General features: G+C 66.2%; 5 protein-coding genes across 6 annotated transcripts; 2 read left to right on the top strand and 3 right to left on the bottom strand.

Moving 5' to 3' along the window:
* Positions 1-297: 297 nt before the first annotated feature.
* Positions 298-5,175, bottom strand: LOC128901687 (class II histocompatibility antigen, M alpha chain). Of its 2 annotated transcripts, none has more exons than XM_054183829.1 (5): positions 4,801-5,175; positions 2,531-2,791; positions 764-1,045; positions 535-660; positions 298-402 (listed from the first exon to the last, which is right to left on the bottom strand). In XM_054183829.1, the coding sequence occupies exons 2-5, from the start codon at positions 2,742-2,744 to the stop codon at positions 398-400; spliced, it is 627 nt and encodes a 208-aa protein (XP_054039804.1). In that variant the 5' UTR covers positions 2,745-2,791; positions 4,801-5,175; the 3' UTR covers positions 298-397. The 2 variants fall into 2 exon arrangements, with proteins under 2 accessions (XP_054039804.1, XP_054039803.1); XM_054183828.1 differs by lacking the exon at positions 4,801-5,175 and adding an exon at positions 4,414-4,592.
* Positions 5,176-8,978: 3,803 nt separating this feature from the next.
* BRD2 (bromodomain containing 2) lies at positions 8,979-16,738 on the top strand. The gene is given in 13 exon segments (XM_054183705.1): positions 8,979-9,864; positions 11,173-11,473; positions 12,563-12,700; positions 12,784-12,925; positions 13,078-13,286; positions 13,397-13,768; positions 13,887-14,015; positions 14,116-14,169; positions 14,171-14,371; positions 14,451-14,656; positions 14,885-15,195; positions 15,301-15,423; positions 15,558-16,738. Coding segments are annotated over 13 exon segments (2,346 nt in total). The 5' UTR covers positions 8,979-9,835; the 3' UTR covers positions 15,689-16,738.
* A 500-nt stretch (positions 16,739-17,238) lies between these two features.
* LOC128901684 (class II histocompatibility antigen, B-L beta chain-like) lies at positions 17,239-18,963 on the bottom strand. Its single transcript, XM_054183825.1, has 6 exons — positions 18,780-18,963; positions 18,262-18,531; positions 17,787-18,068; positions 17,593-17,699; positions 17,480-17,503; positions 17,239-17,388 (listed from the first exon to the last, which is right to left on the bottom strand). Exons 1-6 carry the CDS (start codon positions 18,868-18,870, stop codon positions 17,380-17,382), a joined length of 783 nt encoding a protein of 260 aa, XP_054039800.1. The 5' UTR covers positions 18,871-18,963; the 3' UTR covers positions 17,239-17,379.
* Positions 18,964-19,321: 358 nt separating this feature from the next.
* LOC128901685 (HLA class II histocompatibility antigen, DR alpha chain-like) lies at positions 19,322-21,592 on the top strand. Its single transcript, XM_054183826.1, has 4 exons — positions 19,322-19,505; positions 20,192-20,449; positions 20,732-21,013; positions 21,120-21,592. The coding sequence occupies exons 1-4, from the start codon at positions 19,433-19,435 to the stop codon at positions 21,272-21,274; spliced, it is 768 nt and encodes a 255-aa protein (XP_054039801.1). The 5' UTR covers positions 19,322-19,432; the 3' UTR covers positions 21,275-21,592.
* A 572-nt stretch (positions 21,593-22,164) lies between these two features.
* On the bottom strand, positions 22,165-24,110 carry LOC128901683 (class II histocompatibility antigen, B-L beta chain-like). Its single transcript, XM_054183824.1, has 6 exons — positions 23,927-24,110; positions 23,389-23,658; positions 22,915-23,196; positions 22,723-22,829; positions 22,609-22,632; positions 22,165-22,436 (listed from the first exon to the last, which is right to left on the bottom strand). Exons 1-6 carry the CDS (start codon positions 24,015-24,017, stop codon positions 22,428-22,430), a joined length of 783 nt encoding a protein of 260 aa, XP_054039799.1. The 5' UTR covers positions 24,018-24,110; the 3' UTR covers positions 22,165-22,427.
* Between the last annotated feature and the right edge of the window lie 249 nt (positions 24,111-24,359).

The raw sequence follows: 24,359 nt of genomic DNA, 5'->3' as shown, positions 1-24,359 counted from the left end.
CACCGTGGCCATATCCCACCTTTTCCAGTGGGGAAACTGAGGCACGACCCTGGGCATGGCTCTTTCGGGGGCTGTGATCCACCCCAACCCCGGTATCAGACAGCGGAGAAGCCACCACCGTGGCCATATCCCACCTTTTCCAGTGGGGAAACTGAGGCACGACCCTGGGCATGGCTCTTTTGGGGGCTGTGAGCCAGCCCAACCCCAATATGTGACAGCGGAGAAGCCACCACCGGGCCACCTCCCGCCCTGCCATGTTGGGGGGGGCGGGGGGACACGACGACACAGACGATGACACAGGGGCGCAACCACCGCCGAGAGGTTTAATACCCCGCCCCCCGCTGCCGCCATCTTCACTCCTGCACCGAGCTGCGCCGTCCTCTGCACCGCCCTGTGCTCAACCTGGGAGGGGGACACACACACACAAGAGCGGGTTTGGTGACAGTCCCCTCCTCAACACACCCCCCCACCCACCCCCACTCCACCCCACCCACCGGGGTGACCCCCGGGAGAGGGGGGGGGTCCGGGCCATACCGTGGGTGCCGCGTCGTGCCAACAGGATCATGGTGATGCCCAGCAGCGCCAGCAGGATGCCCAGCGCCATGGCGGCGCCGCACAGCGCCGTCTCCAGCACCTCGGAGGGGACAACCTTTTGGGGCACTACAGGATGGGGGGGGGACACCAAGAAAGGTTTGGGGGGGGGGTCACCACCCCCCCCCCACCCCCAGTGTCCCCCCCCCGGTGTCCCCATCCCCGCGCTCACCCCAGTAGGCGACGACGGAGGTGTTGTCCGCTTCGCGGGTGACGAGGCAGGTGTAGATGTCATCGGCGGCGAGCGTCACCGGGAGGTAGGAGAAGCGGACGAAGGCCAGGTCGGCCGTGGGGGTGTAGTGGGTGTGGATGACCCCTTGGGTGACGGGGACCCCGTCCAGCTGCCAACTGATCTCCACCGCCGGCGGGAAGATGTTCGCCACCATGCACACCAAGGTGTTGGGTTGACCCAAGGCCGGGGGTTGCAGCGGGAAGACGTTGGCCACCGGGATGCCTGCGGTGGGCGAGAAGGGACGAGGCGGGACGGAATCAATCAAAGGATCATTAGGGCGGGAAGGGACCTTCAAAGGTCACCTAGTCCATGAGCAGGGACATCTTCACCCAGACCAGGTTGCTCATGGTTGCCCTAGATCCCACCAATCTCTGTGGTTGATGAAGGTATGGAACAGTACCGGTCCCAGTATGGACCCCTGAGGGCCACCACTCCTCATTGGTCTCCAGCTGGACGTGGAGCCGTTGACCATGACTCTCTGGATGCCACCATACACCCAATGGTCCTTCCATCAATTCCATCCAACGGAGAGAGAAGGACATTGTGGAGGACCATGTCAAAGGGACGATGGTGGCACATGTCCTTGATGAAGATATGGACCAGTACTGGTCCCAGTATGGACCCTTGAGCGCCACCACCCCTCACTGGTCTCCATCCAGACATTGAACCATTGACCACGACCCTCTGGATGCCACCATCCACCCAATGGTCCTTCCATCAACTCCATCCAACTGAGAGAGGACGTTGTGGACGTTGTGGAGGACCATGTTGACGGGACAATGGTGGCATGTGTCCTTGATGAAGGCATGGACCAATACTGGTCCCAGTATGGACCCTTGAGGGTTATCATGCCTCACTGGTCTCCATCTCGACATGGAGCTGTTGACCATGACTCTCTGGATGCCACCATCCACCCAATGGTCCTTCCATCAACTCCATCCAACGGTCCTTCCATCAACTCCATCCAACGGAGAGAGAAGGACATTGTGGAGGACCATGTCAAAGGGACGATGGTGGCACATGTCCTTGATGAAGATATGGACCAGTACTGGTCCCAGTACGGACCCTGGAGCACCACCACCCCTCACTGGTCTCCATCCAGACATTGAATCATTGACCACCACTCTCTGGATGCCACCATCCACCCGGTTCCTCATCCACCCAATGGTCCTTCCATCAACTCCATCCAGCTGAGGAGGATGCCATGGAGGACCATGTTGAACGGACGATGGTGGTACATGTCCTTGATGAAGATATGGAACAGTATCGCTCCCAGTATGGACCCTTGAGCGCCACCACCCCTCACTGGTCTCCATCCACACATTGAACCATTGACCACCATTCTCTGGATGCCACCATCCACCCAATGGTCCTTCCATCAACTCCATCCAACTGAGAGAGGACGTTGTGGACGTTGTGGATGTTGTGGAGGACCATGTTGACGGGACAATGGTGGCACGTGTCCTTGATGAAGGCATGGACCAGTACTGGTCCCAGTATGGACCCTTGAGGGTTATCATGCCTCACTGGTCTCCATCTGGGCATGGAGCCGTTGACCACAACTCTCTGGATGCCACCATCCACCCAACAGTCCTTCCATCAACTCCATCCAACTGAGAAGGACGTCGTGGAGGACCACGTCGACGGGACGACGGTGGCACGCGGCGGGTGGTGGCACATGGGGGTCACGTCGCCCACGTCACCTACCCTTGGACTCGGGTATCTCGCCGCTGGCCAGCTTGGTCAGCCCGCGCCGCAGGTCTTGGCAGAGCGTGGCGTCGCGCAGGAGCTGGGCGGGGGGTTCCAGGGCGAGGGGCCAGGGGGGGAGGTCGGGCAGGCGGGGGGTCCAGCGGGAGCCGGGGAAGTCGAACCAGAAGAGCTGGTCGGTGTCGAAGGCCAGCGCCAGCCCCAGCGAGGGCATGGCCGGCTGGCAGAAGAGCACCTCGGCCAGGCTGTGCACCGCCGGCTCTGCAGGAGGCAGGGGAGCAGGCAGGGGTGTGGGCAGGGGTACAGGCAGGGGTGCAGGAGGGGGTGCGGGAGGGGGTGAGGGCAGGAGGGGTGCAGGCAGGGGTGCAGGTAGGACAGGGTGCAGGCAGGAGAGCAGGCAGGGGTGCAGGATGGGGTGAGGGCAGGAGGGGTGTAGGCAGGTGTGCAGGCAGGGGTGCAGGCAGGGGAGCGGGAGGGGGTGCAGGATGGGGTGAGGGCAGGAGGGGTGTAGGCAGGGGTGCAGGCAGGGGTGCGGGCAGGGGTGCGGGCAGGGGGCGAGGGCAGGAGGGGTGCGGGCAGGGGTGCAGGCAGGACAGGGTGCAGGCAGGAGGGGTGTAGGCAGGGGTGTGGGCAGGATGGGGTGCAGGCAGGAGAGCAGGCAGGGGTGCAGGAAGGGGTGAGGGCAGGAGGGGCGTAGGCAGGGGTGAGGGCAGGATGGGGTGCAGGACAGGGTGCAGGCAGGAGGGGTGTAGGCAGGGGTGTAGGCAGGTGTGTAGGCAGGGGTGCAGGCAGGGGTGTGGGCAGGGGGTGCAGGATGGGGCGAGGGCAGGAGGGGTGTAGGCAGGGGTGTGGGCAGGAGGGGATGCAGCAAGGGGTGCAGGCAGGGTGGGGTGCAGGCAGGAGAGCAGGCAGGGGTGCAGGATGGGGTGAGGGCAGGAGGGGTGTAGGCAGGTGTGTAGGCAGGGGTGCAGGCAGGGGTGTGGGCAGGGGTGCGGGATGGGGCACAGGAGGGGGCAAGGGCAGGAGGGGTGCAGGCAGGGTACAGGCAGGACGGGGTGCAGGAGGGGATGCAGGCAGGGGTTTAGGCAGGGGAGCAGGAGGGGGTGAGGGCAGGAGGGGTGCAGGCAGGTGTGTAGGCAGGGGTGAGGGCAGGAGGGGATGCAGGACGGGGTGAGGGCAGGGGTGCAGGCAGGACGGGGTGCAGGCAGAAGAGCAGGCAGGGGTGCAGGGGGGGTGAGGGCAGGAGGGGTGCAGGCAGGGATGTGGGCAGGATGGGGTGCAGGAGGGGATGCAGGCAGGGGTGTAGGCAGGGGTGCAGGCAGGGGGGCAGGGTGGGCACCCTCCTGCTCACACTCACCCTCAGCTCACACTCACCCCCCTTGCACTAGAGCCCCCCCCCTGCTCACACTCACCCCCCCTTGCACTAGTGCACGGCCCCCCGTACACCCCCCCCACCCCACGCACAACTTCTTGCACTACCGCACAGCCCCTGCTCACACTCGCCCCCCCCTTGCACTAGTGCACCCCCCGCCTGCTCACACTCACCTCCCTTTGCACGCTCACACTCACCCCCCGCTCACACTCACCCCCCTTGCACTAGCATGCACCCCCCCACCCCCGCACACTCACCCCCTGCTTGCTCTCGTGCACAGCCCCCCATGCACCCCCCACCTGACGTCTTGCACTTGTCACACAGCCCCTGCTCACACTCACCCCCCCGCTCACACTCGCACCCCTTGCACTAGTGCTCACCCCCACACTCGCACTAGTGCACCCCCCGCCTGCTCACACTCACCCCCTTTGCACTAGTGCACAGCCCCCCCCCCCCTTTCCACCCCCCCCACCCCCCCACCCATGGGTGCCACCACCCCGCGACCTCCTACCGTCGGTGACAGCGGCGGCCAGGGCCACCCAGAGCAGCTGGGCCACCAGCACCCCGCTGCCGCCCGCGGCACCCATCCCTCCGCCACCCGCCACCCGTGGGTGCCGCGGCCACCGGCGCCGTGGCCCGGCCGTGGCACCAATGGCCGGGCCCCGCGGGCCTCCCGTCACCCGTTGCTGGGGAGAAGGTCCCCGCGCGGCGCCCAGCTGCTGTGACAGAGCGGACCCAGGCGTCCAGGCATGGGGCAGGGTGCTCCCCGCCACCCCCCAACACCCACCCACGCCACGGGGATGGGGACCCCCCACCTTGGGGACCCTCCCCCTCCCCCCCGGCTCCCGGCGTGGTGGTTGGAATGGCTCGCGTTCGTTAGCGTGGGTGTAATTAATACCCGGCCTCTATTAATTAGGGGACACCCCGGCGTGGGGTGGGTTGTCTTCTCCCATGGCTGCAGGGGGTGATGGGGGACGTGGCACCTGCCGGGACCCCGCGCGCTGCAACGCCCCGCTGCGTGCACTGCACTCGCTGCACGCGCTGCAGCCAGTGCCTCTACCGCATCCCGTGCATGCCCTGCATCCGCTGCGTGCGCTGCAGCACCCAGCACCCCTTTGGTGCATGCCCTGCGCCCAGTGCAGCACTGTGCACCCCAGCCCTGTGTGCACCGCACCCAGTGCACCCCCATTCCCGTGTGGAATGCACCCAGTGCACCCCTATCCCTCTGTGCACTGCACCCTGTCCAACGCTGTGCACCCCATCCCTGGAGGGGCTGCACCCAGGGCACCCCCATCCCTGCACGTGCTGCACCCAGCGCAACACTGTGCACCCCATCCCTGTGCGCCATGCACCCACTGCACCCCCATGCCTGCGTGTCATACACCCAGTGCAACACTCTGCGCCCCTTTCTTACGTGTTACGCACCCAGCGCACGCCCACGCCTGCATGCGCTGCCCCCTGTGCAGCATTGTGCACCCTTGGCTGTGTGCCCTGCACCCAGTGCACCCCTATCCCTCTGCCCTGCGCAACGCTGTGCACCCCGTCCCTGCATGCCAATGCACCCTGTGCACCCCCATTCCTGTGTGGAATGCACCCAGTGCACCCAATTGCTGTGCGCGCTACACCCAGTGCATCCCTGTTCCCGCATGCCCTGCCCCCAGTAGCCCCCTATTCCTGTGCTCTGCACCCAGTGTAGCACCGCGCACCCCAGCCCTGTGCGCCCTGCACCCTGTGTACCCCCATTCCTGTGTGCAATGCACCCAGCGCACCCCATGCCTGCGTGTCACGCACCCAGTCCACCCCCATGCCTGTGCCTGCGCCCCGTGCAGCACCGTGTACCCCTGTCCCTGCATGCCCTGCACACCCTTATTCTTGCACACCCTGCACCCAGTGCACCCCTATTCCTGCATGCCCTGCGCCCCGTGCAGCACTGTGCACCCCTGTTCCTGCATGCCCTGCACACCCTTATTCTTGCACGCCCTGCACCCAGTGCACCCCCATTCCTGTGCCTGCACCCAATGCAGCACCGTGCACCCCTATTCCTGCATGCGCCGCGCACCCCGATTCCTTCATTCCCTGCACCCAGTGCATCCCCATTCCTGTGCCTGCACCCAATGCAGCACCGTGCACCCCAAATCTGCATGTGCTGCACCCTGTGTACCCCCATTCCTGCATGCGATGTACCCAGTGCACCCCACGTCTACGTGCTGTACCCAGTGCACCCCTATTCCTGCATGCCCTGCATCCTGCACACCCCTATTCCTGCGTGCCCTGCACCCAGTGCAGCACTGTGCACCCCCATGCCTGCATGCCCAGGGCCCAGTGCACGCGATTCCTGTGTGCGATGAACACAGTGCACCCCCTACCCAGTGCACCCCTATTCCTGTGCCTGCACCCAGTGCAGCACCGTGCACCCCTATTCCTGCACGCCCTGCACACCCCGATTCCTTCATTCCCTGCCCCCAGTGGAGCACCATGCACCCCCATTCCTGCATGCCTGGGGCCCAGTGCACCCCACTGCTGCATGTGCTGCACCCAGTGCACCCCATTGCCGTGTGTGCAGCACCCAGTCCACCCCTGTTCCTGCATGCACTGCATGCCATGCAGCACCATGCACCCCAGCCCTGTGTGCCCTGCGCCCAGTGCAGCACCATGCACCCCTACTCCTGCATGCCCTGCGCACCCCTATTCCTGCATTCCCTGCACCCAGTGCAGCACCGTGCACCCCCATTCCTGCATGCCTGGGGCCCAGTGCCCCCCACTACTGCATGTGCTGCACCCAGTGCACTCCATTGCCATGTGTGCTGCACCCAGTGCACCCCTATTCCTGTGCCTGCACCCAGTGCAACACTGTGCACCCCTATTCCTGTGTGCCCTGCACCCAGTGCAGCACCGTGCACCCCAGACCTGCATGTGCTGCACCCTGGGTACCCCCATTCCTGCATGCGATGTACCCAGTGCACCCCATGCCTACGTGCTGTACCCAGTGCACCCCTATTCCTGCATGCCCTGCGCACCCCAATTCCTGCATTCCCTGCACCCAATGCAGCACCATGCACCCCTATTCCTGCATGCCTGGGGCCCAGTGCCCCCCACTGCTGCATGTGCTGCACCCAGTGCACCCCCATTCCTGTGCCTGCACCCAGTGCAACACCGTGCACCCCTACTCCTGCACGCCCTGCACCCAGTGCACCCCCAATTCCAGTGTCCTGCCCCCAGTGCAGCACCCAGTGCCCCCCCTCCCCGCACCCCCCCGCACCCTCATCGCGGCGTACCCCAACCCCTCCTCTCACCCCCTGCCAGCCCCTCACTCCCCACCACATCGCGCACCCCACGAGTGGGTGCGGGGCGCTGTCGCGACACCCCCACCACCCCCCCCCAGTGGGTGACTCCCACCGCGCACCCTTCCCACCATACCGGACCCCCCCACACCCGATACACCCTCGAGGGGTGCACCCCTGCGCTGCCCCGCACCCCCGTGGACCACCCCAACACCCCGGCCCCGCTCCCCCGTGGGCGTCCCCCCCCCGCACCCCCGCACCGCACCGCTGCAGCAGGCCCGCAGCGCGCATGCGCGGCCGCCGTAACACCCCACCCCCCCCACCACCCACCTCCACCACCACCCGCGGGGCCGGCACTAGGACCCCGCGGAGCCCCGCGGGTCCCGCCGGGCGGGCTGGGCGGGGGGGGGGGGGATGAATGGGGCCGTGGGAGCCGCCGGGGCGCCACGTGACGGCGGGGGAGCCAATCGGGGCGCGGGTGACGTAGCGCGTGGCTCCCTTTTTCTGCCCTGGGATGTATTTTTTTAATCTTTTTTTTTTTTTTTTTTGCCCCCAAAACGGGGGGTTTTGGGGGCGGGCGGTGGCGGAGGGCGGGGGGCACGGATGAAGCGGGCCCGGGGGTCGCGGCCCGGCGTGGGGGCGGCTCAGGTGAGTGACGGGAGGGAGGGGGGGGGGGCCTCGCCCTTCCCCCCCCCGGAGTGGGGCGGGAGGTCACGTGGTGGCGGGGAGCTGTCAGTCAAGGCGTTGTCCCGCCACCCCGGCGGCGCGGCGACCAATGGGCGGCGAGGAAAGGCGTTGAGGGGCAGGTGGGGGGGGCGGGTTTTGTGCGCGGCGGTTTGGGGCGAAAAGCGCCATGTTTGGGTGTTCGCGCGGGGGCGGCGGCGGGCCCAAGTGCTGTGTCACGGCGTGGCGGGGGGGGGGGGGGGGGGGGGGCGGGGAGGAGAAGAGGAAGGCGGTGGGGGGGCAGGGACCCACTGGTGTCCTGCGAGCCCGTGGAACGGAGGGAGCCCGGGCCAACCCCCCGTGGGTGGGGGGTCGGGGCTCCCGTGGGCCGTGGCGGGCGCCGGGGGGGTGTGAAGGACCCCCCCCTTCCACGGGCGGCGGGGGGGGGTCCCGGGGCCGCAGGGCCCCCCCCCACGGTGAGGCGCGGGGGGGGTGGTGACCCGCGGATCGGGGCCGGCGGCCGCAGCGGCGGCGTGTCCGGGGGGGTCAGAGCATCCCCCGTGCCGTGAGGGGGGCCCGGTGGGCGCGGGGGGAGCCCTGTGCTTGGTGGGGCGGGGGGGGGGGGGGAGGCGGAGGGAGGCAAGGCGCGGCGGGGCCGGTGTGGCCGGGCCCTGAGGCCCGTGGGGCCCCCGCGAGGGGGGTGAGGGCGGATGTGGGGGATCCCCTCCGGGGTCTGGCGCCGCCGGGGTGGCGGGGAGGCCGCGGGACCCCCCCGGGAGCGCCGGGCTCATTGTCCGACCGCCGTTGCCGCCGCCGGGCAAGATGGCGACCGGGCCTGCCCCCGTCTTCCTCCTCGTCCCTCTCCCGACAAACAACCGCCAACCGCCGCTTCCGCCCGCCCCGGGCCCGCCCCCTCACGTGACCCGCCGGCCAATCCCCTCGCAACGAATGGCAGCGCCGGCCAATGAGGGGGCGAGGCCGCCGGCTGCGTGGGCTGAGGCGCCGGGCGGAAGGGCGGGAGGGGCGGGGAGAGAGAGGGGGGTTGAGTGGCGCGGCGGGCGGCCAATGGGCGCGTCGCGCTGGGCGTGCCTCCGCCCAATGAGGCCGCGCCGGGGCGGGCGTGGGCGGGTTGATGATGTCAACGACGCCGCCGCCCAATGAGGGGCTGGCGGGTGTCTATATAAGGGCGGCGGGGGGCCGGCCGAGCGGCGCCATTTCGCTGGGACGAGCGGAGGGAGCGGGTCGGGCCCCGGTGCGCGCAAGGGGGGCGGCCCCAAACCGGATCCATCCTCCGCCGGGGCGGCCCAACCCCCGCCTCCGCGCTCCCCGGAGGGCTCGCCGGACCCTCCCCGGCCTCCGTAGCGACCCCTGCCTGCGGCCGGCGGCGAGGGGGGCCCACACCCCCCCCCGCCCCGCTCCCGCCCTCCCCTGAGGGAGCCAAGATGGAGCCCGGCCGCTGATCTTCTTCTTCCCTCCCCACCCCACAACCTCTCCCCGGTACAATCCGCCGTCATCCGCCCGCCGGACCGTCGCCTGCCGCTTCATCCCCGCCCTCCGCCGACGCAGCCGGCGCCCAGCGACGCGGCCAGGCCTGTATTAACCGGGATCGCGCAGGATTTGGGGCCCGCCGGGGGCTCCGAAGAGGGGATCCCCCCCCCCATTAACTTTACTCTTCCTGCTCCCCGCCGCCATTTTCTCCGCGCCCCTTCATGTGAAGGCCGGTGGATGGTCCCGGCCGCCGGAGCCGCCGCTTGAGGCCCGGCCGCGCCCTGCCCGGGGGAGGGAAGGGGGCGCCGGGCTCGTCCCCCCTCCCCCGCCGCTCGGTGATGCGCTGACGCGGGGGGGACGAGGCCCCGCCGGGCCGTTACCGCCGAACCCTTTGCTCGGGGCAAAGTGGGGGGGTCGTCGGAGGAGACGGCGGCGGCGGGAGGAGGAGGAGAAGGAGCCGAAGGGCGGCCGGGAGCGCGGGCCGGGCACGCAGCCGCCGGCATGTTGCAGAATGTGAATCCCCAGAGCAAGTAGGTACCGGCGCCGGTGACACGGGGAGTTGGCGGGGGGGGGGGGGGGCGGTGTCACGCGTGGGTTGTGGTGGCGACACGGTGGGTCGGGGGCTGTCCCCCTCCCCCGGTGACCTGGGGACAGGCGGACGGGGTGTCCCCCCACCCCACGGCCACGCGTGGCCCTGTCGCCGGGGGCCACTGTCCTTGGCACTTACGCCGTGCCCTTGGTAGCCCGGCGCTGAGTGACAGCCGCAGGGCCATGGGGGGTGACACACTCAGGCCGGTGGGTGACAGTCACCCGTGGGTCAGCTGAGGGCAAAGGGGGGTTTCCCCCCCCCCCGCCCCAGGTTTGGGTGTTTTGGGGCAGAAGCTGGGTCAGCCCTTGGAAACCTCCCGCGCCTTCGTGACAGTGTCCCGGGGGTCCCTGCTGCCACGGTGGCGGCTCCTGCTTTGCTTTGTGACAAGATTTTTTCCTGTGTTATGGATATTTTCTGTGCCTCGTGCTGCCTCTCAGCGGGTTGTCGTAGCTCTAAAGCGTCTGGTTGTTGCCCTAAAACGCTGATTTTTGCCCTTAAAGTGGCGCAAAACTCGGTTGCGAGTGTGACACTGTCACAGCTGTGCCGCGTCCCTGGGACTCTGGGTCCCCCGAGTCCTGCATTGTCCCCACGGGTGGTTTTGGGTCCCTGTCACCAGGGCAGTGACGAGCCACCTGCTATCTTGGCCTTGGCGTTGATGTAACGGTACAGTGGCGCCGTGGGGCTTCACCGCCTCCCCAAATCCCGCCGGATCTCTCCGGCCGCGGCCTCGGAGAGCGGGGTGACACTGGCGGTGTCTCCGTCGCCTCGACGCGCGGTAGCACCGTCACCGCACCGGCCCCGTCACCTCTGCGCGCGCACGCAGCCCCGCGCCGCCGGCTCTTTGTTCGAGGGCGAGCCTGGACCCGCGCCAAGCTCTGGGCTCCGGCTGCGCCGGCGCAAACGCCTCCGCCGTCGCCGGCGGGGGACCCGGCCGCCCGCTTGGCAGCAATTAACGGGCGCAGACAGAGTTCACGGTCAAATCCCCCACCTCACCCGGGGGGGGCATGCGCGGTGGGACATCACCCGTGTCCTGGGGAACTGCGTTGTCTCCCTCTGTTGCGCTGTAGCCGGGCACGGTGATGTTTCCGCCCTTAATTGTGGTGTTGGGAGCCTTTGGCTCCTTCTGGGGGTTTCCCCTGGGAACCCCATGGCCCAGCGCTGGTGACTTATGGGTGGTTTGCCCCCCCCCCCACCCCTGCCATGCCACGGAGCTGCCCCCTCCCTAACCCTGTCTCTGCTCCCCTTGCAGGATTCTGGGGGAGGGCAATGCCGGGCTCATGGGCCTGGCAACGGAGTCAACCCCCGGCAAACGGATCCGCAAACCCTCGCTCCTCTACGAGGGCTTCGAGAGCCCCACCATGGCATCGGTGCCGGCCCTGCAATCCCCCCAGGTGAACCCCCCTCCGCCGGAGGTTTCCAACCCCAAGAAGCCGGGGCGGGTCACCAACCAGCTGCAGTATCTGCACAAAGTGGTGATGAAGGCTCTGTGGAAGCATCAGTTTGCTTGGCCCTTTCGTCAACCCGTCGACGCTGTCAAGCTGGGCCTGCCGGTAACGAGCCCCGCGGGCGGGTGCGGGAGAAGTTAACGGCGCCCGGGGCGTGCGTGAGTGTGTCTGTGTGTCCCCCTCCCTTCTCATTCGCCCACCACCACCACGCCGGCATGCGCAGGCAGGGGGTGTCAGGCAGGCGTATGGCTAAATTTTTGTCCTGCCTGACCCCGGACATGGCGTGTCCTCCCTCCCCTGTCCCCAGCCTGAGAGTGCCAGGGCCAGCGCCGTCCCCTTCCCAGGGCTCCGCCACAGAGATGCAGCTGCAGGTGCCGGGGCTGTGCTGTCCTCACCCTCCCCTGGGGGCCTAAACCTGCCCCCCCCCCCAATCAGCCCCTCATAGGCGTCCGGGCTGGTCTTGGGGGCGTCCTCAGAGCAGCTGCCGCCCTCTCCCCTTGTCCCAAATGTCCCCTCCAAAGGTATGGATGAGGTGACGCAGCCGCTCTAGAGGTAACCCGGACGCTTCCCCACCTAATCTCTTGTGCCCTGAATGCGTTTTGCAGATTCCCATCCATGAATTTGTAGAAGACATCCTGTGACCCCAATATTAAACGCCAGCCCCCCCGTGCACCTGTGGCGCCCAAGGAGTTAAAGCCCAGAGGTAATTTCCACGTAGGTTTTGCTCTTAAATTTAGTGGTAGCTTGCCTTTCCCCCCCCCAACACCTCCCCCCATCGGCCCCGTCCCACCTCTGGTGTGGGATGTGCGTGCCCTCCAAACGCCGGGGTCCGGCTATGCCCCCCCATAATGTAGGCTCCCCTGCAGGCACTTAGGGACCCTCTCGCCCCCATGGGCGGAGGGCGACGGTGGCACTCTCGGGTGGGGACCAGGTCCGGAGGTGGTGTTTTTTTTTTTTTGGAACCCCCCCCCCACCTCCATGCACCCCCTGCCTGCGCTTGGGTGACGAGTGAGAGCTGGTGTGTGAGCGGGCAGCCGCTAACGTGAGCTTTGCGCCGGTCCCGGCTCCGACGCGGACGAGCCGGTGCTTCGCTGGGTGCTGAGCAACGGGGGAGACCGGGCACGGTGGGGGGGACACGGTGCGGTCAACGCCACTCCCCTGACCCGCCCCCCCGGTCCTGCATCCTTTTTGCAGGACTACCACAAGATCATCAAGCAGCCCATGGACATGGGGACAATCAAGCGACGCTTGGAGAACAACTATTACTGGGGGGCTGCGGAGTGCATGCAGGACTTCAACACCATGTTCACCAACTGCTACATCTACAACAAGGTGAGAACCGCCCCGGCGCTGCCCAGCGCCGCTGGTGGCACCTTCCCGACGGACTCTGACACTGCTTCTGCTCCTCCCCGCAGCCCACAGATGACATTGTGCTGATGGCCCAAACCCTGGAGAAGATCTTCTTGCAGAAGGTGGCCCAGATGCCACCGGAAGAGCAGGAGATCGTGGTGCCGGTGGCCAAGAACAGCCATAAGAAGGGAGCGTCCCGGGCAGCAGGTACAGTCACGTCACCCGGGGTGGGACAGCAGCTTGGGTGGGGGCTTGAACGTTAGGTGGGACCTCAGAGCGGGTGTTGGGTAACGGGGACACCCCGATGGTGTCCTGCACCTCGCAGCAGCGCTGACGAGGGGCTTCTTATCTCGGCCCAGCGCTCCTGGCGGGACTGACGGCTGCTCAGCAAGTACCGGCTGTCTCCTCCGTGTCCCACACCGCTGTCTACACCCCGAGCCCCGACATCCCCACCACCATAGTCAACATTCCCCACCCATCCGTGATCTCTGCTCCGCTCCTCAAGTCGCTGCACTCCACCGCCCCGGCCGTCCTGGCTGCGCCCGCTCCCACCCAGCCCGTGGCCAAGGTAGGAGAAGAGCAGGCTCCGTGGGGCTGGAGTGTGGGGCTGCCTTTTTTTCACCCCCCCACAACCTCACGTGTGTTTTTTCTCCCCCTTTTTTTTTTTCTTTTCGGCAGAAGAAGGGCGTGAAGCGGAAAGCGGACACCACCACCCCCACCACCACGGCCATCATCGCCACCAGCGGGGAGTCCTCACCCTCGGCCACCTTGCTGGAGGCCAAGGCGGCCAAAATCCCTGCCCGCCGGGAAAGCGGTCGCCCCATTAAACCCCCAAAAAAGGATTTACCGGATTCCCAGCAGCACCAGACTTCCAAGAAGGGCAAACTCTCGGAGCAGCTCAAATACTGCAACGGGATCCTCAAGGAGCTGCTCTCCAAGAAACACGCGGCCTACGCCTGGCCCTTCTACAAGCCCGTCGACGCCTCGGCCCTGGGGCTGCACGACTACCACGAGATCATCAAGCACCCCATGGACCTCAGCACCATCAAGGTGGGGAAGTGGGGAAGGAGTCCTTTTTTTTTTTTTTCTTTTTTTTTTGGAGGGGGCAGCACTCTGAGGTTTTCCTGGCCCCCCCGGAGCTCCCGCTCACTGTTTGCTCTCCCCACAGCGGAAGATGGAGAACCGGGATTACCACGACGCCCAGGAATTCGCTGCCGACGTGCGGTTAATGTTCTCCAACTGCTACAAGTACAACCCGCCCGACCACGACGTGGTGGCCATGGCCCGCAAGCTGCAGGTGAGTGGGGTGGCGGGTGTGTGTCTGTCCCCCCCCCTGGCCCCCAACCCCGACAGCCCCCAAAACGTCCCACCACGCACTGACCCCGCTCTCCTGGCAGGACGTCTTCGAGTTCAGCTACGCCAAGATGCCGGATGAGCCGCAGGACGCCAGCCCCCCCCTCGGTGTCGGCCCCGCTCGCCGGCGCCCTCTCCAAATCCTCCTCCGAAGAATCCTCCAGCGACGAGGATGAGGACGATGAGGACGACGAAGACGACGAGGAGGACGAGAGCAGCAGCGAGAGCTCATCGGAGAGTGAGGAGAGCTCGGACTCGGAGGAGGAACGCGCCAACCGCCTGGCCGAGCTGCAGGAGCAGGTGAGGGCCGCAGCGGGGGCTGCGCCGCCTCCCGGGCCCCCCTCCCCGTGCCAGCCTCACCCCCTGTCTCCCCCCACAGCTGCGGGCCGTGCACGAGCAGCTGGCTGCCCTCTCACAGGGCCCCGTTTCCAAACCTAAAAAGAAGCGCGAGAAGAAGAAAAAGAAGAAATCGGAGAAGCACAAAGGCCGGGGAGGCGACGAGGAAGCCCGGGCGCGCCAGGCCCAGCTCCGTAAAGCCAAGAAAGCCGGTGGCGGCGGCGGTGGTGGCAGCGGCGGCAGCTCCAAGTGAGTGCGGTGCCCGGCGTGGCATTGGGGTGTCAGGGGGGGGGATGGCGGCAGTGGCAGTGATGACTCTTTCCCCGGCAGAGCGACCGTGGCGAGGAAACGATTGGAACAAGCCAAACCTTGTCTGAGTGCTGCTGACCCTGCTGGGGGGAGGGGGGCGGGTTTGGTGGTGGAGGGGGATTTTTGTGGCACCCCCTGACGCCGCTGACGCCACGTTTCTCCTGGCAGGAATTCGAAGAAGGCGGCGAAAGCAGCGTTGCCGCCGCCGCCGGCACTGTACGATTCGGAGGAGGAGGAAGAAAGCAAACCCATGACCTACGACGAGAAGAGGCAGTTGAGTTTGGATATCAACAAGCTGCCGGGCGAGAAGCTGGGCCGGGTGGTTCACATCATCCAGTCGCGGGAACCTTCCCTGCGCGATTCCAACCCCGAGGAGATCGAGATCGATTTCGAGACCCTCAAACCCTCCACGCTGCGGGAGCTGGAGCGTTACGTCCTCTCCTGCCTGCGGAAGAAACCCCGCAAGCCCTACAGCGAAAGTAAGGGGTTGCACCGGGGGGGGGGTTTCTTTTTTTTTGGGGGAGGGATGTGTTTGAATCCGAATTGAGGCCTCACACACACGCCCCCTGTCTTTCTCCCCGCAGCCATGAAGAAGCCGGTGGGGAAGACGAAAGAGGAACTGGCGCTGGAGAAGAAGCGGGAGCTGGAGAAGCGGCTGCAGGACGTCAGCGGCCAACTCAACTCCACCAAGAAGCCCCCAAAGAAGGGTGAGTACCGCGGTGGGGGCGGCGTTGCCGGATGGCGCCGCATTTTCTGTGTCCCCCATCCCGTTCCCTCCCCCCCACCCCCCCCAACCTTCCCACCGCATCCACCGCTTGAACCCGGTGCCGTTACCTTGCAGCCAGCGAAAAAGCGGAATCTGCTCAGCAAGTGGCCGTCTCCCGCCTCAGCGCCTCCAGTTCCAGTTCGGATTCCAGTAGCTCCAGTTCCAGTTCCTCCTCCTCGGACACCAGCGATTCGGATTCGGGATAGGGGGGGCGGGGGGGGTCCCGGAGCCCCACAACGGCGGCAGCCGGGCGGAGCGCGGGCAGGTTCGGAAGAGGCTCTGCGGGACCGGACCCAGGTGAACCGGACTGAGGGCGCCCGCCCGGCAGGACGGGGGGCCGTGGGGGAGCCCCCCCACCCCGCCGCCTGAGCCCCCTACGGACTCTCGGGGCACAGGGGAAGAGGGGGGGGGACACCCTGGTGTTTACAGGTGGCGCTGGAGGCAGGGGGGGGCCTGGCTGTGGGGTTGGCCCCCCCTGCCCTCATCCTCCCCAGCAGGTTTTACTGTTTGTTGTTTTAAGGGGTTGCGGGGGGGGTGGGGTGGTTGGTTTTGGGGTGGTTGTTTCTTTTTGTTTTGTTTTATTTTATTATTAATTTTTTTTTTCTGACTTGCGGGATTTTTTCCAAAGGGGAAAAGTTTGGGGTTTTTAAGAAAAAAAAAAAAAAAAAGAAAAAAATAAAAAAACAAAAAAGGGGGGGGAGAAACAAAAAAAAAAAACTTTTAAAAAGGAGGAAAAAAAAAAAAAATCTCTTGGGGTGGGGGGGGTGGGGAGTTGAGAGTCCCGAGTTTTGGGTTTGCTGGGGAGGGGGGGGGCCCTTCCCTACCCCCCTCCAACCCCCCTGGGGCGGAGCTGCCACCCTCCCCCTCCCCTCGTCTGTGGAGGATTTTTAATTTATTTGCGCCACGTGGTGCTGGTGGGGGGCCCCGGGTCGCGCCTTGTACATACCCCCCCCTTCCCTCCCCCCCCCCCCCCCGGCAGGCGAGCAGGGCAGCATGTCCCCGCGTGGGGAAGGGGGGAGGGAGGGGCCGCCTGTTTTTTACGTTGACTGTATAATTTTTTTTTTTTTCTACTCGTTTTATTTTGTTTTGGGTTTGTTTTTTGTTTTTTGTTTTTTTTTTTTTTTGTTGTTGGTTCCCCCCCCCCTCCCCTTCCCCCCCCCCACCTTAGACCCTTAGAGCCGTGTTTTCATCTTATTGTATGTTTCGAACCTTTCGATTCTTTAACATGTAAATAAAGAAAATATTATTCGAGTTGAGCCGGGCTGCCCTGTCACCCGGGTGCTACCCTCGTGGGGGACGACACCCGTCACCCTCACGCACGCACAGCCCTCGGTGACACTTGGGGTGGCCCCAGCGGCGTGTGGGGACACCCGTGACCCCTCTCCGCTGCCTGTCCCTGTCCATCTGTGCCCCCTGGGGACGCTGGTGACTCTCACCCTGACGCCTTCCCTAAACTCTTCTGGGTGGGGACAGGGCTGAGCGTCCCCCCTCCCCCCCCCCCCCACCCACCAGTGGGTCACCTTAGGGGAGGTGGGACCCCTTGTGGGGTGACGTGGAGGACAGGGACAAGCTGCTCCCTGCACCCTGCCACCCCTTGGCCACTTGGCTTGTGGCAGGGGACACTGATCTCAGCTTGTGTCCCCATCACCCCCCCCCCAGTCCCATAGTGGCAGGAGGAGGGTGCTGCCAGCCCCCCCACCCCAATCACAGGACACCCCAGCCCGGCTTTCGCTGCGTGTTTATTAAGCAGGGACCCCAAAGCGGGGGTGGGGGTGCGGGGGGGGGGCGTTAGGGGGAGAATGTGGGGAGCCCCTAGAGAAGGCGGGGGCACTGGGACCGGTGCTGGGGGTTGAAGGACGGGCGGTGATGGAGCAGCTCCGGGGGGACTGGAGAGATCTCAGGAGCCCTGGGGGGGTGAAAAGGGGAGAAATCAGCAGCCGCGGTGGGATGGGGGGGTGGGGGGTGGATCCAGGGGGAGATGGATGAAGGAACATTACCTGCAGCCTGGGGAAGGCGGCGCCCTGGAACACAGAGAGACAAGGTCAGGGTTGGAGCAGGGACAGGGACCCCCCCCGAGGGAGACCCCCCCCCAAGTCTCCCAGCCCCTCACCTTCTTGCGCATGTAGAGGAAGAGCCCCAGCGCCAGGAAGATGAGCCCCAGCACGAAGCCCCCCACCCCCGTCAGCATCTTGCTCCTGCCGCCGTCCGACTGCAGCTCTGCGGGGACGAGAGCGCGGGGTCAGGGCTGGGGGGCCCCGGCCCCCTCCCCACCCACACCAGGGGCCGCACAGGGCAGGGCCTTACCCCAGTGCTGGGTGACGGGGCGCTGCAGGCTGATGTGCTCCACCTGGCACATGTAGGTGTCCCCGCGCTGCGGGGTGGTTTCCAGCATCACCAGCACCTGGTAGGTCCAGTCTCCGTTCTGCATCACCTCCGTGGACACCACGTGCTCCGTCTCCTCCTGCCCGTTCTTCAACCACTTCACCTCAATCTCCGCGGGGTAGAAATCCATCACGGCGCAAACCAGCCTGTCGGTCTGGGGCAGGGAGCTCGACTGCACTGGGTAGATATCCACCTCGGGCTGAACTGGGGGAGAGAGAGAAGGGTCTGGGGAGGGGCTGAGGGAGCACAGGGACCACCCAGCCCGGCCCAGGGCTCTCCCTCTGCTCCCCACGCAGGACGTGCTACACACGACTCGCGTTCACATGGAAGGGCGCAGGGACTGCCCGGGGCTTGGCTTGTGCCTGTCCCCCCAGGAAATGTTCTGCCACACACTCACCTCTCCTCTCCACGGCGAAAGGGGTCGCCACCCCGTAGTTGTGCCGGCAGTACGTGTCCACCTCAGCCCGTGTCTGCTCCAGGAAGTCGGGCTGGCTGTTGAAGTATTTGGCAGAAGGCTTCCCCAAGAGATTGTCAGCCACATAGTACCCCACCTCGCTGTCAAAGTGCACGTACTGCTCCCGGTTGTAGATGTACCTCGTCACAAGCCTCACCCGCTCGGTACCATTGGTGAAGTAACAGTCACCCTTAAACTGGAACTGGAAATACCCTGCTCGTGCAGACATGGGGGAGGTGAGGGCTGCTTCCGTGACTCCCCCTCCCCAGCTGCCCCCAAGGGCTGGGGGAGGCTAGACGATGCCATGGGTCACCCCTCTCTACACTGTCCCGCTCCCCCTTTTCCACCCATCTCCTTCCTTCACAGCATCCTCCTGCACCCCGTTCCACCCCGATCCACCCTAAGGGGTCTGAGCCCCCAACTGCACCCAGCACCTCCCCACACCACGGCTCAGAGCTCACCTGACGTCTCCTTGCCACCAGACGGGTGGGCTCCCAGCACCACCAGTGCCACCAGCACGGCCCCAGCTCCCACCACACGGCCGGTCTCCATCGCTGCTCACAGCAAAGCCTGGAACAGTGCAGGGACTCCTGAGCGAGCCGGACTCTGCCAGTTCGGGATATCACCCGGTCCTGCCCAGTGCCAGGACTGGGAGTCCCAGTGAGGACCAGTGAGCAGCGGGGCTGGGCAGCATCACCCGTCACCAGGCAGGGCCGGGACTCACAGGGCTCGTTCCGACACTTCTCCCCTGGCTGCAGCCCAGCTCCAGCCCAGGGCAGGGAGCAGGATCGGGCCTGGCCCACAGGGATGGGAGAGCGACCCCAGGGCTCCCAGAGACTGCGCCCCAGGGAGACCCCTGATGTGGGGCCCCACAAGCTGTGTTGTGGTGGTGGGACCCTGTCCAGGCGTCCCTCTGTCTGTCTGCTCTGCAGGGTACCCGATGCTGCTGCTCTGCCTGGGAACAGACGAGTCACCATCAGGGCTCCCTCCTATTGGCTAAGCTCCTGGGGGGGGCCCTGTCCCCCGGGAACGGGGCCCCCAGCACTCAGCTCCCTGGCCCAGGAGCAACACCCTCGCCTGCTCCCGCTCTCGCTGCCCGGTGCCAGGAGAGGCGATGGCCGGAGGACGGGGCGTCCCGCTGGTGCTGCTGGCTGTGCTGACCCTGCAGGGAGCGGGGTCCATCAAGGGTGCGTGAGGGCACTGGGGCTGTGGGGTGGGGGGTTTGGGGGCAGAGGTGGGTCTGGAGTGCCCTGGACCCATGGGGTGGGGGCTGCGAGGGTAGAGGTGGGTCTGGGGTGCCCTGGACCCATGGGTTCTGAAGACCAGGGCAAGATCAGATGCTGCCCATTGCATGCAGCATTCTGTCCCTCCCCGGCTGTGGGTAACCCCTGGGTGGGGAGGGGACCCCGGCACCCCCCAGGAGGGCAGGCTGTAGGAAGCGGGGGGACCCCTCCCCAGGTCTCCCTTCGACCCCCTTCTACCCCTCCCAAGTGCCCTGCGGGCCCTAGCGACCAGAGATGGACCCTGGGACCCCCCACCCCACCCTGCAGCATGTCTGGGACCAGGGCGGGGTCCCACAGCCTGGCGAGACCGTCACTGTCCCCGGCCTCAGGATGACAAACAGCCCCGGAGAGGACACTTGCCAGAGGTGGGGCAAAGAGGGGGCCAGCGGCTTCCTTCTGCCGGGGTCCATGTCTCCCAGCCCCACGAGCCTGTGGTGGTGGGGAGAGGCTCAAGGCAGACTCTTGTTCCCATGGGTGCCTCTCTGTCCCCATGTGCTGTCCCTGGGAGGAGCCCTGGAGAGTGAGGAGAAGGCACAGGGGCAGCCCCATGGCAGTGGGCGATGCTGCCCCTAACACCCATCTCCTGGCAGTGATGAACACGTACCACCATGCTGAGTTCCAGCAGCGGATGGAGCCGCTGCAGCAGGAGGATGGGCAATTCCTGCAGACGTTCAACGCTGATGAGGTGTTCCACGTGGACCTGCAGAAGCAGGAGACCGTCTGGCGTCTGCCCGAGTTCGGGAGCTTCGCCGCCTTTGAGGCGCAGGGAGCCCTGCAGAATGCGGCTATAGGCAAACAGAACTTGGAGATCATGATGGAAAGGTCCAACCGCTCGCAGGCAACCATTGGTAACAACCCAGCCCCGGCACGGCCGGTGCCTTCACCCCTGGGGATCCTGCCAGGGCTGTCGCTCCCACAGCCTGTGGCCCAGCCAGCCGCGGGGTGCCCAGTGCCCTGCACCCTTGGAGCATGTGCAGCCCGGGCACAGCCCCGAGCCAGGGTGTGGGGTCTCCCTGGGGGGCAGAGATGCAAAATGGGTCTTTTTCTAACTAGCCCCAGGCACCGCAAGGCCCGCCTGAGCCCAGGCTCTAGGGCAGCGCTAACTCCTCCCTCCTCTCCCTTGTCCCCAGTGCCACCCGAGGTGATGGTGTTCCCAAAACACCGAGTGGAGCTGGGGGACCCCAACGTCCTGATCTGCTACGTGGACAAGTTCTGGCCCTCTGTGATCTCCATCACGTGGCTGAGGAACGGGCAGGAGGTGATGGACAGCGTCCTCGAGACCGTTTTCTACCCACGGGAGGACCACTCCTTCCACAAGTTCTCCTACCTGCCCTTCATCCCCACCCGCGGGGACTACTACGACTGCCGCGTGGAGCACTGGGGGCTGCCCAACCCCCTGCTGAAGCACTGGGGTGAGGAGGGGGGCTGGGCCAGGGCCCAGACACCTGGGTCCCCTCCCCTTGCAGGCAGCGAGGGGGGCTCAGCGCCCCGTCCTCACCCACCCTCACCCCTCCGCAGAGCCCCAGCTGCCCCTCCCCGCCTCCGAGAGCACCGAGACCCTGGTGTGCGCCCTGGGCCTGGCCGTGGGCATCGTGGGCATCATCGTGGGCACCATCCTCATCATCAAGGCCATGAAGATGAACAGCGCCCGCAACCAGCGGGACCCCTTGTGAGGGGGCAGAACCCCAGGGGGCCCTCCCAGCCCTGCGCCCCCTGCCAGCCCCCGCCCTCACGTCCCAGCTCCATCGCCACGGCCGAGCCACGCACCCCTCCTGCCAGCTCCATGCTCCACGGTCCCACCCTGAGCCCTGCACCCTATGCTGTGCCCCATGCCCCAGCCCTGCCCCCCACATCCCTGCGCCGAGCCCCCCAGCCCCGCTCCACCCCACCGCTGCCCCCCTGCCGTGCCCTGTGGGCACCCCGCTGACCAGGGCTCTGGCGTCCCAGGTTCTGGGGAGCTTCCAGCAGCAGTAAAGGTGGTTGGGGACGGCCGGCCACCACTGAATCTCTCTGTCACCGCTTCCTCTGCACCCTGCTCATCCTGCTGATACAGTGGGAGGGGGAACAGGGCAACTGGGAGGCGGTCTGTGGGGCTGACAGGGTTGGGGGCATTGGGGAGGGACCAGTGGCCACAGAAGGGGATAGGACGCCTGGGTCCTTGCGGAGTGTGGTGGGTGCCATATTGGGGTGCAGGGCAGCGTCCCACGGCGGGGGCACTGCAGGAGGTGGCCAGGGCTGGATGGGTTGTACCCCGCCTTGGGGTCCCGCTCCCTACCCCAGCCTACCACCGCGGGGTCGAGCAGTGGGAGGGGGACACGGGGCCACCAAGCAGGGCCGGTGAGGGGACCCTTGACCCCCTGTCCCTGATCCATCCCGCAGGCGACTGGACGCAAGCTCTGCGGCCCACCCCCCTGCCATGGGACGAGGGGTTGGCTTCCCCTCGCAGTGTCCCCACACGGTGGCAGCCCCAGGCCACCAAGAGCGTCTGGTCCCCACCTAGGATGGAGCCCTGTCATGGACCCACCTCCCCGGGGAAGGGAGTGACCCACCCCTGCCCCACTGTCCTCAAACAACCAGGGCTGGAGGGTACCGGGACACTTTATTAGGCTGAGCCGGAGCGGCCGAGGGCCACCCTCACCAAGCCCTGGGCACCCCGGGGCTGCAGAGCAGTGACAGCGAAGCTGGGCAGGGCTGGGAAGGAGGGGGTGACCCCGGGGGTCAGTGGGGAGATGTGGGGCTCCGGGACAGGGCCGTGCGGGGCAGACGTGAGGCCAGGGGGCAGAGGACGGGCGGCGGCGGACCAGATCCGCAGGGGCAGGACTTCATTCAGGAGCCCTGTGGAAAGAGAAGAGGGGGTGAGCACCGGGATTGGGGGATGGTGTGTCCCCAGGGCTCCGTTCCGGCGGTAGAGGGGGACACACGCCGTACGGACACGCTGCCCCTGGGAGCAAGGGGGGACCAGCCCACGCAGGGAAAGTGCAGCAGGGTGGGGGGAGACGAACGGTACCTGCAGCCTGGGGAAGGCGGCGCCCTGGAACACAGAGAGACAAGGTCAGGGTTGGAGCAGGGACAGGGACCCCCCCCGAGGGAGACCCCCCCCCCAAGTCTCCCAGCCCCTCACCTTCTTGCGCATGTAGAGGAAGAGCCCCAGCGCCAGGAAGATGAGCCCCAGCACGAAGCCCCCCACCCCCGTCAGCATCTTGCTCCTGCCGCCGTCCGACTGCAGCCCTGCGGGGACGAGAGCGCGGGGTGAGGGCTGGGGGGCCCCGGCCCCCTCCCCACCCCCCAGGGGCCACACAGGGCAGGGCCTTACCCCAGTGCTGAGTGACGGGGTGCTGCAGGCTGACGTGCTCCACCTGGCACATGTAGGTGTCCCCGCGCTGCGGGGTGGTTTCCAGCATCACCAGCACCTGGTAGGTCCAGTCTCCGTTCTGCATCACCTCCGTGGACACCACGTGCTCCGTCTCCTCCTGCCCGTTCTTCAACCACTTCACCTCAATCTCCGCAGGGTAAAACCCCGTCACGGCGCAAACCAGCCTGTCGGTCTGGGGCAGGGAGCTCGACTGCATGGGGGAGACCCTCACTTTGGGCTGAACTGGGGGAGACAGAGAGGGGACTGGGAGGGGCTGGGGGAGCACAGGGACCACCCAGCCCGGCCCAGGGCTCTCCCTCTGCTCCCCACACAGGACGTGCTACACACGACTCGCGTTCTCGTGGAAGGGCGCAGGGACTGCCCGGGGCTTGGCTTGTGCCCATCCCCACAGGAAATGTTCTGCCACACACTCACCTCTCCTCTCCACGGCGAAAGGGGTCCACACCCCGTAGTTGTGCCGGCAGAACGTGTCCACAGCAGCCCGTTTCTGCTCCAGGATGTCTGGCTGGCTGTTGAAGTATTTGGCAACAGGCTCGCCCAGGAGATTGTCAGCCACGTAGTACCCCACCTCACTGTCAAAGTGCACGTACTGCTCCCGGTTGTAGACCTGCCTCTCCAGAAACCTCACCCGCTCGGTACCATTGGTGAAGTAACAGTCACCCTTAAACTGGCGCTGGAAATACCCTGCTCGTGCAGACATGGGGGAGGTCAGGGCTGCTTCCGTGACTCCCCCTCCCCAGCTGCCCCCAGGAGTTCTACACCAGTGCCCAAGGGCTGCGGGAGGCTAGAGGATGCCATGGGACACCCCCTCTACACCGTCCCACTCCCCCTTTTCCACCCATCTCCTCCCTTCACAGCATCCTCCTGCACCCCGTTCCACCCCAATCTGCACTAAGGGGTCTGATCCCCCTCCTGCACCCAGCACCTCCCCACACCGTGGCTCGGAGCTCACCTGACGTCTCCTTGCCACCAGACGGGTGGGCTCCCAGCACCACCAGTGCCACCAGCACGGCCCCAGCTCCCACCACACGGCCGGTCTCCATCGCTGCTCACAGCAGAGGCTGGAACGGTGCAAGGTCCTCCAAGCGAGCTGGACTCTGCCAGCTCAGGATATCACCCGGTCCTGCCCAGTGCCAGGACTGGGAGTCCCAGTGAGGACCAGTGAGCAGCGGGGCTGGGCAGCATCACCTGTCACCAGGCAGGGCCGGGACTCACAGGGCTCGTTCCGACACTTGTCCCCTGGCTGCAGCCCAGCTCCAGCCCGGGGCAGGGAGCAGGATCGGGCCCATGCCCGCAGGGGTGGGAGAGCAACCCCAGGGCTCCCGGAGACGGTGCCCCAGGGAGACCCCTGATGTGGGGCCCCACGAGCCATGTTGTGGTGGTGG

This window comes from Rissa tridactyla, chromosome 27 (assembly GCF_028500815.1).
Source record: "Rissa tridactyla isolate bRisTri1 chromosome 27, bRisTri1.patW.cur.20221130, whole genome shotgun sequence".
NCBI classification, from domain to species: Eukaryota; Metazoa; Chordata; class Aves; order Charadriiformes; family Laridae; genus Rissa; species Rissa tridactyla.
This window is presented reverse-complemented; position numbering and strand designations above follow the sequence as displayed.